Below are 12,287 nucleotides of genomic sequence, written 5' to 3'. Positions count from 1 at the left end.
ACGTCCCCACGGAGGCGCAATAAATAGCAGTGGAAAAAGAGAAGAGGGGGAACGGTCGGATGGAAGCGTTATTTGATGGTGGTTTATAACGGTACGATATATATATATATATATATATATATATATATATATATATATATGTGTGAATAAAATAACGCCTTTGTTTTGTCCTTTTCGTGGGGAGCGGGCATCAGAAGGTTCGCGATTCTTAGCTTGGGTTCGTCTCGCGCTCTCTCTCCCCCTTCGTTTGCTTCAGCTTGCGGCGAAATGCACGTGCGAATCACGAGGAGGCGTGAGAGCGCGTAGATTCCATAAACGTTTTAAGCATCCGTTACGCTTACGAACGTTATAATGGTTACCGAGCTTTCAAATCACTTTCTATTAGATGAATCAATCGTCTTCGATGAGGAGGTTTAGGTAATAAGTATTAGGTCAATCCGCGAATGCGACTTTTCGGAATGCATGAGACTTCAAGAAAGAGTAGACAATTCGTTGTGGGCCCACACCGCTGTGGGGTCCATGGGGTTCGACTTCCCCCCGCCCTTCGGTTCAGATGATCACTTTGAAAAATGTGGGATTAAACTCCCACAAATTAAAATAAATAAACTATGATATATTATTTTTGCTAACAGTATCTTTTGGGAGCCGGTTGGAATGATAATTTGGTTCTATGAAATCCAATGTGCGTGTGGCCCAGACGCTACGGCAAGGAAGTAATGAAGACGTGAAGAACACATGACCCGAGTGCAGTCCGACACGGTCGTAATGGGGTCCGATCGAATCAGATATTTAATACTGTATATATTTTTATTGATATTTTCCATTAAACAATCAATCACCCAATACTTCCAATTGTTGACGAAGAAGAAAGAAACATACACATACAGTTTAAAATGAAAGAATATTTCGGGTATTTATATTTATTTGGCCTTGGGACTGCACGCCGGGTTGGAGGCGAGGCTGGTGAGCCACACCTGGTCCGCCACAACCGCCTCGTCGTCGTCGTTCCGGTGCCACGTCCACAGCGCATGCATCCCGTTCGCCATCTCTAGCCGCCCGTGCCCGAAGCTGGCCTCCCTGAACTCCGAGAACGCCGGCTGCGGCTTCTGAAAACTCTTCGCCAGCCCTTCCCTGTTGCCGCCGTCGCCTATGGTGATGTGCACCGGCCCGCAGGCATCCGCCTTGCCGTCGTGCACGCGCGTGAACCGCTCGTACGCGTGCACGTGCCCCGCGAACACCGCGTCGACGCGGGCGCCGTACAGCAGCGCCTCCATGGCCTTCCGCATCTCCTCCCCCTCTCCCTGGTGCGCCTCGTTGGAGTTGTACCACGGGGCGTGGATCAGCGCCACCAACCACGGCGTCCTCGCACGGTCGACCCGGGCGAGGTCGGCGGCCAGCCACTTGTACTGGGCGGAATCGGGGCCGAAGTCGGTGTACGACCCGAGCATGAGGACGTGGACGGCGCCACCGGCGACGTCGAAGGAGTAGTAGAGGTTGGATCCGGAGGCGGTGACGGGGTCGGCGTCGTAGGGCATGCGCCACCGGGCGTTGTAGGCGACGAAGGGTTGGGGGTGGAGGAGGGGGATCTTCTCGATCTCGTGGTTGCCATGGATGACCATCCAGGGGCGGGCGCTGGCCAGAGGCTCCACCAGGCGGCCGAAGGAGTCCCACAGCGGTTGGAGGTAGTCGGCGTAGGAGAGGTCGCCGGGGAGCATCAGCACGTCGTAGTCCGTCGCTGCCAGGTGTTGCAGCGTCGATTTGGTCCACCCGGTCTGACCCAAGTCACCTGTACCACGTGCAGCAACATTTACGCAACTGCTCGTCTTGAACAGCTCTAAAACCGAATGCTCACTACTCAAATTAAAAGGAGATGTAGCACATATATATATATATATATATATATATATATGTATATATATATATATGTATATATATATATATGTATATATATATATATGTATATATATATATATGTATATATATATATATGTATATATATATATATGTATATATATATATATGTATATATATATATATATGTATATATATATATATATATGTATGTATATATATGTATACATATATATATATATATATGTATATATATATATACATATATATATATATACATATATATATATACATATATATATATATACATATATATATATATATACATATATATATATATATACATATATATATATATTCTTTTTATATTTATCCTCTGAATTTATGTTACCACATATATCCCTGCAGTTAAAAATTATAGCAGTATTTTAGGTATCTGTATTGTTATGTACTTCTTTTATTGAATCTTATTGAAAGCTAATATATTTTTCAGATATTAAGACAGTAACACATGTGGAGGATGTTAGTATTTGCAGTTATCTATATGCTATATTTAAATTCGGACCCTTAACATACTAAACTATCTTCCAATGATTTTTTTTACCTTACGTAAAGACCAATGTTTCAAGTAAAATTTAAGTGAATATTGTATTATATACCTTCGGCTGTGATAAAATATTTGTGTGTATTTAATCCTCGAAAATAATAATCATGAACTCCATTCATCATCGTAGAAACAATGATATACCGATGAACACTAATAAGACTGATTGACAAGAAACCGAGATGAGATCAGTTTTATTGGAGAATACGTACCGACGATGGCGAATTTGATGGGCAAAGAGGAAGGCGGAGTCTTGAAGGAGAACTCGCGGGTCGAATTCGAGCCGCAACGATAGTAATAAACGGTGTCGGGTTTCAGAGGGCCGATGACGACGTCGTGGATGTGGCCGGAGCGGTATAAGAAATACGTATAAGAGGAGGCGGAGCCGACGGCGGAGTCGGTGTACTTGCCAGCGATCGTGCCGTAGTTGACGACGGACTCACCGTCCTTTTTGGTGATCCATGTCACCCTCATTTTATTGGATCCCACAAGAGATATATGCACCTACGAAATATAAATCGATAGATCATTTTTCAGCTACAACCTCAAAAACTCTTAGAAGATGGAGCGACAATGATCACTATTTAAGATGATATCACAAGTCAGAACGGATCTTATCTTGCGACCTAAATTTCATTAACTGGTGGCGTAAGGTTTCTGATGGAAAGATAATGATAAGAAATTGAAGGCACCACCAGTGAGATTCTAAAACTTGGCCATCTAATAAATGAAAGCTGCATGTGATAGAGATTAATTGCACGGCCATTAAAGTTGGCACACAATTTAAGGCACAAACCGTACGAATGCATTTATTGATCATGCAACAAAAAAATGGATGTAGATGAATCTTCATGTTTTGAGTTTCTGAAGCAGTGTAGTATGTGTTGAGAGTAATGGGTGTGAAATGAATGGATCGTGTGAAGGAACCTCAACTAAGTTTGGCTCAAACCAAGTGAAAACAGCAAATAAACAACTAGGTAATGCCATCGATCATGTTCCACCATCATGCACGGCAAAGTCAACCACCTTAATTAAGCTTAGCTCATACCTTGTTGGAGCTGCCGACAAATCATTCGTTAATGACATGTAGCATGTTCCCACATTGCTTGAATTCACCAAAAAGAATTAGGAAATCACAGCTTAAAATAGGTTCAATTCTATCACTTCAGCGACTCGGTTTGATCCTAAAGTTTTACTCGATTGACTACGATCATAGGATGAGACAGAATTGAGATCGCCATGAACGAGGCAAGCGCCGTACCTGCTGGGGAGTAGTGAGGCCGTCGTCATCGTCGGCGAAGGGGATGGTGAGTGCCTCCCGGGGCGGCGGACGGTCATAGGCGACAACGCAGGCGACGGTGAGGGCGAGCAGAGTAGGAAGAAGGCGACACCACGCCATGGCAGGCTATTGAAGACGACGTACGGAACTCTCTCTCTCTCTCTCTCTCTCTCTCTCTCTCTCTCTCTCTCTCTCTCTCTCCTTCCCTCACTTTGGTTTATGGAAGGCCACTAATAATGATCAAGGGAAGGGAATATGCTGCAACACCACGAAGGCATCGAGGTATATATAGACGATGATGGGGGAGTCGATGCGTATGGCTCACTCGTGTCTTCTTGTTCGTTCGTCCTCGATCTGTGCGCTGTCTCTGTCTTTGTCATGTTGTTTGAATTTGTTTGCACGGTCGTCTGTGTAGCTCGTGTGAGGGTAACGTGGGACAGCAAGTCTAGTAAATTGATTCCTGGAATGGAAAACGCTCGCAGACCTTCCAACTCCTAGATTGTCTGCGTCCACCGTGGCTCCTCTACACTAAATGCCACGAGAACAACTCGATATTACCGTTTGCGATACAGTACCAAATAGCCTGCCTTAATTAAAGGATTAATAGAGCGAAAATTGGTTAGAAATCTTGTGAGTTATGCACTTCCATATGCTATGGTTTTGTCATTCTTAGTTAGTGACTTCAACTTTAATCGCTTGTGGCGGATATATATGGCTGTCTTCGCTCTCTGACTGCTTCTAACTGCTGCAGCAACAACATGGAAAATAGAGGCAAATAGGGTGACAGCTAAAGCAATGAAACCTGCATGAACGAAGAACAAATCGAGTAAGGATTAGGCCGTAACGGAGTTTCCCGTGTGGTTAATCGATGTCTTACACGTAGCTTGTTGGGAAAACATAGCTAGCAACTGAGACGGCACGCTGAAGAAGAAAGAAGCACTCCATCCTCTTGCTTCTCATGTCATCTCTCTGTCTCTCTCTCTCTCTTCTGCAGGAGAAAAATGTGGTTCTTCTCCTTATTCTTCTAGCTTCAGACTTCCTCCACCCTGTTTCTAAATCTATCTCTAACTTGCTTGCCTGTTTCTCATGTCAATTATCCTCCACGTTCAGTAGTAGCATTTTATAACATGGAAAGATTGAGATTGTTGACTTCAACCCTTCCTTCTCTCTCTCTTTTTCTTCCTCTTGCAGAATATCTTGGTTGCTTGCTTGTTTGACTTGATCTGCCCGTTTGCTATTTATTAGTTTGGCGAGGAGGTGTTTCTGCAGCTGAATGGCGTTGGCATGCATAGCAATTCGTAGAAGACAATGTTTTCCCATGTGGATACGGATGTAGCCGCGTACTATATAAGTAATTGGCAAAGTTGTCTACGGATTCCGAAGGATGATTGATGTACTCCTGATTGCGATGTGTGAATATAGAATTAATTTCATGATTGATACCACAAGCCAAACATTAGGTCCATGAAGAACTAGTCACTGCAATACAAGAAAGGTACGTATATCCTCTCTTGTGTTAATCAAATCTCAGCTCAAATCCCTTCTATACCTTCTCTCATAAGCATTTAAATTTTATCTAAATTTCTCAAAAATACGATATCTTCAGACCAATTTTTTTTTCCCACAAGTAAAATTGTTATTTTTAAGAATACATGTCAATCCCAGAGGGATCAACCAAAGAGAAATATTTTTTTTTCTACCAATTAGGTTTGCTTTGGAATCAACAATAATTCACAATCAATATTGAATGATTTTGTCTATCAATTACCTAAAGTAATTCATTTTATCCAATATTAAAAAATAGATTGTACTAACAAATGTTTGCAAGGAAGACAATGATAGTGAAACAAACCTGGAAGATGAACTTGACGTATAAAGTTCTCCTTTGTGGCCTTACCCGAATATTAAAAATGTATATATATATATATATACATATATATATTTATTTGTATACACATACACAAACACACATATGATTGCTTGAAAAATTATTCACTTTTTTAATTTTTTTTTTGGATCAATCAACTCCCTTGTGGTTATTTTCGATTCATGGCCTCTCTTTTCGGAAAAAACAAAAACCCTTCAAAAGCTGGAATAAGTGTTTCTTATCGATTTTAAGAAGGTAGCCTAAGGAGCCGTCCATAGGCTGGACCGATCGATTTGGTGCAATGCTAGTGGTTTAGTGAAAACCATTATTCAAGGTTCAACTCATTTCTTTACCATATTTTGCCTCTAAAAAAGATCAATCTTCTATCGCTTTTGCTCTCATCTCTTCTCCCCTCTCCTCTCCGGTTTGGAGCTATGTAATGGTATGTTTCCTCAAAGAAATTTTGCAAGAGTCAGCTAGGATAATAGTATTTGAGGAACGTGGTCTTCCGTACATTGTGGTTTCTCCTTTTTCTTTTCTTTTTTTTTTTCTCTTTTTTACTTTTGAAAGGTGTATTTTTTATCTTTGTTTATAATGTTGTGGGGTTTTATCCCTGTTAATCAAAATAATCTTGGACGTTAATATATTCAACGTAATTTAGTTTTTTCATAAAGTTATATTTGATTAAAATAAATTTTTTAATTTTGATGTGTACCAAACGGTATGTATCGATCTAAGAGGATATCGATACACGGACCATCCTCTATCGGGTAATATTAATTTTTTGATCGGTATCAATACATATCGATAGTTATCATTCTAATTTTGATCGTTATCAATGTATACCGATCGGTATGACCTGTGGTGAGCGAATATATTTTTAAGATTTTAGAGTATATCATTAGTTCACCATAACGTACCGACGGTATATACTGATACGTACCGTATCGAATAAAGCTCGATACATCAATACAAATTGATATTCAAAATCATGATTTAAATATTATTAAGAAGACGTGTATATCAGCTTTTACTATGTTTTTTGTGCTTAGTATGTTGTGTTTTTATATTTATGTTATAGTGCTTTATAAAAATGAATCAAAACACTATAGGCACTTTATAAAAATACTATAATGACATAGTTGAATCACAAGAGTTAACAAATCCAAGATGCAAATGATGTGCTAGTGCTATATGCTAGGTAATATAAATGCTCAACTTATTATGAAAAGGTTGTCTATACAGTATTTTTATGTTATCTTTATAGTATTTTCTAAATAAGAATGAAAATACCATAAATTTTCTCTCTAACAAAATATCCTTTATGATTTTGTAATACAATTGTATATATGGAATGTAATACGATGAATGTAAGAAATATTAAAATATTATATATATATATATATATATATATATATATATATATATATATATTGTGTTTTTACGGCCGTTTTATAGTGTTTTACGGATGCAAATGAAAACACTTTATAAAAACACCTTAATAAAATATTTTTAGATTGTTTTTCGAATCCATGATGGTGAAAGGAGTTAATAAATCTAAGATGGTTTATGATTTGATATTATTGTTTCATCTTTAAACTTGTTTAGCAATTCATAATAGGTCAAAGCTTTAAAAAAATTAGTGAATATAGGAATGAATATTTTTAGAATCCTTCAACTTTTTACATTATTATCATCTCTCTTTGTGGGTTTCTCCCAATTAGTCACCCCTCGGGAAAAATACTTTATAAAAATATTATAACGAAATATTTTTATCTGTGTTTCCGAATTCATAATGCAAATGATTTCATAGCACAATTATGTATATGAAATGTAAAGTAATAAATATAAAAAATATTGAAATGTTACATATATAGTGTTTTTATGTTCTTTTCATAGTGTTTTAGAAATATGAGTCAAAACATTGTAAATATTTCATAAAAATATCTTAACAAAATATTTTTAGATTATTTTTTGAATCCATGATCATTTAGCAAATATAATTAATCAGTCTGAGGTGATTTATGATGTAATGTCACTGTTTCATCTTTAAACTTTTTTAGTGATTCAAATTTGGTTAAAGTTTCAAAAAACTTAGTGAAAATAGGAACAAATATTTTGATAATCATTCAACTTTTCACATTGTTGCTCGTAGTGTCATAAATATAAGAATTACTAAAATATTGCATATACAATGTTTTGATGTTCTCTTTATAGCGTTTTGGAAATTCGAATGAAAATATTATAAACATTTCATAAAGATACCTTAACAATATAATTTTTAGATTGTCTTCAAATCTATGATCATTTGATGAAGGTAGTTAACAAATGTGATATGATTTGTGATGTGATGTTGCTATCTTACCTTTAAACCTTTTTAGCGATTCAAAATAGGTCAAAGTTCTAATAAAAATTCTAATTCAAATTATATTCTCAAGTAATTTAATAAATTAATTTTTTTATATATATTTTTTTTCTCTCTCTCTCTCTCTCTCTATATATATTTTTTTAGAGTGATATATTCTTTATTGTTAGTAATATTGATAATCAAAGGAGAAGTGTCCACACTAGTCTGTGGTCAACCTATACAGATAATAGAAACATCACTCATATTAGGAATAAAAACAATCAAGTTTAAAATTAGTCATTTAGATTGATGATATTATTGAAATTAAATTGGTCGAGCAACATATAACATATAAAGTTGAAGGAGACATTAACTGGAATATATATAAATAATGATGGTGATCTTGTTGATAAAAGATGTTTATATAAAGGATGATTAAACACACTGATGATATTGGAGAGTTAAGCATGATGAAGATGGTTAGTGTTAGCCAGTTGGGATATATAGATGATAATTTTAGGATTAATATAAGTCCTGTATTTGGAACAGATGCAGCTCACTTAATTGGTGATTTATTAATGGCTACAAGGGTGGGTGGTGCAAATAATCTATTCTCACTTGCATTTGTCATGATTGAGATTGAAAATAGTGGTTTCTATTAAAATTATGAAGTTATATCATGATAGTTTAATTATTGTATATCATTAATGATTAAAACTCAAGTATTCTTTATGGCTATTTAGGATATCTTCCCATAAGTTCATCATGAATATTGTATGTATGGTACATATGTTCGAGATCATGAAACGATTTTTAGACTATAGCTAAAGCTGCAAACATATATAAATTTAATGAATATATAGAAAGGAAAGGATGAGAGAACATCACACTAATAATTATCACTAGATTTGCCAATACTTATTTCTCAAGATGTTGATATTCAATGTTAACCATCAATGGATCCAAAAGCATGAATTCCATGCTTAAGATTTGTTCCTAGTTTACCGATATATTTTTTAATAGAAACGATAAGAATAAAACTCATAGAATGATTCTATACTCGATAGTGAAACAATCGAGGGAGTTGTTTTGAGGAGCAAATAAAAGAAATCAAAGGAAAAGATTAGGTTCTTTGGATTTTTACCTCGTACTAATTGTGAATTTCAAATATAGTCATTCTTGAAGATGGTTATAGTCAACATTAATAATAGAACGTATATTTGCATATGATTTCAGCTATTTAGTTACTCATATGCTCTAATATATGTGGTCATTGGTTATATAATTTTGAATCTATATATTTGTTTTGTGAAAGTTATTTTTGATAGAAACATGAAAAAAAAATATATGTGAAAATTATATTTCCAATATAAAACAAGCAATATTAGACTCGATGACGAATGATTGAATTAGTCCATGTGAACATGACGATGATGATCGAACCGAAAGGTAATAATAATATGAAAATAAAAAATTTGACGTTAAAGATGTAGACAGACAGTTAGGCTAAAATCATTGTTTGTGTAGATTGTCACAATTCTCATACTTTGTTGTTGTAATTTTGTAGTTGCCAGCATTGATTCATTAAATAGTGGTGTTTTTCGGGTTGTATCGTAGTATTTTAATATAGTTGATATTTAACAAAATACTATAAACTTTACTGTATTACAAATATTAAAACACCATAAAATCTCCTTACTATGTAAAATAGACATCTAATAAAATATTGTATCACATTACTAAAACACTGTAAAACTTTATTATGTAAAACAAAGTTAATAAACAATAACAAAATATAGCAAAATCTTACTATTTGAAATAGACATTTAAAAAAACATTGTATCACATTACTAAAACTTATTGTGTAAAAACTTACAATATAGAATAGATGTTTAAAAAAAAAAAAATACTGTATCACATTTCTAAAACATTATAAAACCATACTATGTTCTACAGGTTTATAAGAAAAACACTATCAAATATACAAAAACACTGTAAAACCTTATTGTTTAAAACAGACAATGACAAAAACAATATAAGCACTGCATCACATAAACATCTTTCCTCACATCCACATCACAAATAATTCAACAACATCAGAATTTCTGTAGAGGTTTCTTCTTGAACTTTGGTACTTCTGACTCAGAACTCTCGCTTTAGATGGTGTAGGAAAGCCTTTCGTTTCAAAGAGATGATTGAGCCCAAGAACCAAAATTCTCATATATATATATATAGATGTTCTCCCATCAATAACATTTATCATCACCAAATCATAACGTTCAAGAATTAATTCAAATTTGTAACGTTTGAATCATAATTAAGAACTTTAATGATATTAAATATTTAATTTAATAATAATGGTTTCATGCATCAAGAATAAAAAACTGAAATCATTTAAATCATAATAAATAAAAAAATTCATGATAATGAATTATGAATCATAATGACAACAGTTATATTATTATTAAATTAAAATATTTAATAATAATGGTTACAGGATTATCATTGGCAACAACAACGATCTATCTATATAGGATGTAAGACGCTATCGATTCCTATCCTACCAGACACTTATCACAATCTAATTTGTATATTCAAAAAGTAGTTGACGATAATTTTGAAAACAAGAAATGACTAGTAATATTTGGGATTTACAATTCTTATTTTGTTCACCGAATCATATTTGAGACCGACCGAGTCCAACCCAACATGATCGATTACATTGCTATCAGTACTCATATTTTAGTAGGTAATCAATCAATTCATGAGCTTGTGTTGCCTTCGTCGCATATTAAATCATATCGGTAAACAAATTGTTGTTGAACTTACAACTCAAGCAATTGCTATTCTCTATATGAATCGGATGTCTTAAAGATGCCAAAACATAAAACACTATAATCTTACACTGTCAAGTTGCCATTAGACGTTCTTAGCAGAATGTTTGAGGTACTTTGGATGTTGCTTCCACAAAATTCAGTATTTATAACATTTTTCATTAACTGATCTTTTTAATTGCTTTTACGAGAGAAGTAAAACTATCCATCTAATTTCTTTGAGCACTATTATAAAACCTTGAGAATATATATATATATATATATATATATATATATATATATATATATATATATATATATATATATATATATATATATATATATAGAACTAGAGAAATGGTTGATAGCAATACAGTATCCCCTTATAGTTTTTCCTGCTATTGTATGTATGGCCCGGAAAAATCCTTATCTTGTACACACAAAAAAAAGAAAATATTTATAAATGGATATTATTCATTTTAAGTTTCTTATAGGGTTAGTTATGCTCTTAGTATTCCTTTACAAATGGATATTATTCGTTAAAAGAATGAGGCAAGAGTAAAAATTTCTTACTAGACAAATGCATCAAAAGTATTAAATTATTATAATTGCTAGCTAATATTCTATTTGGGATTTGTACATACAAACATCGAAATAGTTGCAATTACAAATAGTAATTGTAGCTAAAATAATAATTCAAATAGGCTATATTGCAATCTTTTTCAATCACGCAAAATGGTTGCTCGCTTCCTCGGCTGCTGGGATGTATCATAAAATAAAATAAAATAAATAAATAAATAAATAAAATATGTTCGTTCTTATTTTCCGCTGATCCTGACGTGCATCACGAAGGCCCCAAACGAATCACCGTTGGAATCTCAAAGCATATGACATACCCAAGTGAAACGTAAACCAAAACGATTACCCCGAAAGCGGAAGGCCTTTTCATCGACGGCGTTCGGTTCGGGCGAAAAGCCTGCCGAACCCGTTGGTTTCACTCGCTGACGTGCCTCCACTACCGCTTACCCCTACCCACTTCCGGTGTCCACTATTTGCCCTCCTATAATCCGCTGGACCCCAACTCCTATCCCCATGCATCGCTCATCACAGGTACCTGCAAACCAGTCCCGTGAGCTCATCAACTAAAAGCGGAGCCCTGTTGCCCCGCTCCGCATCGTGATCCGTCACGCCTCTCTCTCTCTCTCTCTCTCTCTCTCTCTCTCGACTCTCCGACGCTCACTGGTATCTTCCTCGTCTATCCTTCCGCTGCTCATTCCTCCTACCCGGTCTTCGAGGTCCGATCGATTTGATACCCACAACCTTATCTTCGGTAAACCCTGGTAGAGGGGTATTGCGCGATGGCCTTCGCACTGGCGGGGATTCGCTTCCCCACCGCGCGGACCGCGCGGCCGTCGTCGCGATCCGGTCTCGAAGGCAAGCGGAGGACCGGCGCCAGCTTCTCTCTTCTTTCGAGGAAGAAGCGGTTCGCTGGTACGTGCTTTTGTTCGACTCTTTATGTTGTTGTT

At 35.7% G+C, this 12,287-nt stretch overlaps 2 protein-coding genes across 2 annotated transcripts in view; one reads left to right on the top strand and one right to left on the bottom strand.

The window, feature by feature from the left end:
- Positions 1 to 786: 786 nt before the first annotated feature.
- On the bottom strand, positions 787 to 3,999 carry LOC135676755 (probable purple acid phosphatase 20). The gene is made up of 3 exons (XM_065188268.1): positions 3,717 to 3,999; positions 2,668 to 2,959; positions 787 to 1,786 (listed from the first exon to the last, which is right to left on the bottom strand). Exons 1-3 carry the CDS (start codon positions 3,852 to 3,854, stop codon positions 921 to 923), a joined length of 1,296 nt encoding a protein of 431 aa, XP_065044340.1. The 5' UTR covers positions 3,855 to 3,999; the 3' UTR covers positions 787 to 920.
- A 7,813-nt stretch (positions 4,000 to 11,812) lies between these two features.
- LOC135676754 (1,4-alpha-glucan-branching enzyme 2-2, chloroplastic/amyloplastic-like) overlaps positions 11,813 to 12,287 on the top strand; it is a 47,973-nt gene continuing 47,498 nt past the window's right edge. The window contains exon 1 of the mRNA XM_065188267.1: positions 11,813 to 12,252. Coding sequence (XP_065044339.1) covers positions 12,120 to 12,252 — 133 coding nt within the window. The 5' untranslated portion in view covers positions 11,813 to 12,119. The remainder of the gene's footprint in view (positions 12,253 to 12,287) is intronic.

This window comes from Musa acuminata, chromosome BXJ1-6 (genome assembly GCF_036884655.1).
Source record: "Musa acuminata AAA Group cultivar baxijiao chromosome BXJ1-6, Cavendish_Baxijiao_AAA, whole genome shotgun sequence".
Taxonomy (NCBI): Eukaryota; Viridiplantae; Streptophyta; class Magnoliopsida; order Zingiberales; family Musaceae; genus Musa; species Musa acuminata.
This window is presented reverse-complemented; position numbering and strand designations above follow the sequence as displayed.

Bases quoted from the DNA above. Each gene is read 5' to 3' on its own strand.
- LOC135676755 (XM_065188268.1), bottom strand. From the start codon at position 3,854: ATGGCGTGGTGTCGCCTTCTTCCTACTCTGCTCGCCCTCACCGTCGCC. The intron at 2,960-3,716 runs GTACGGCGCTTG...TATATTTCGTAG, and splicing joins GCCTCACTACTCCCCAGCAG to GTGCATATATCTCTTGTGGG. The intron at 1,787-2,667 runs GTACGTATTCTC...CACGTGGTACAG, and splicing joins CATCAAATTCGCCATCGTCG to GTGACTTGGGTCAGACCGGG.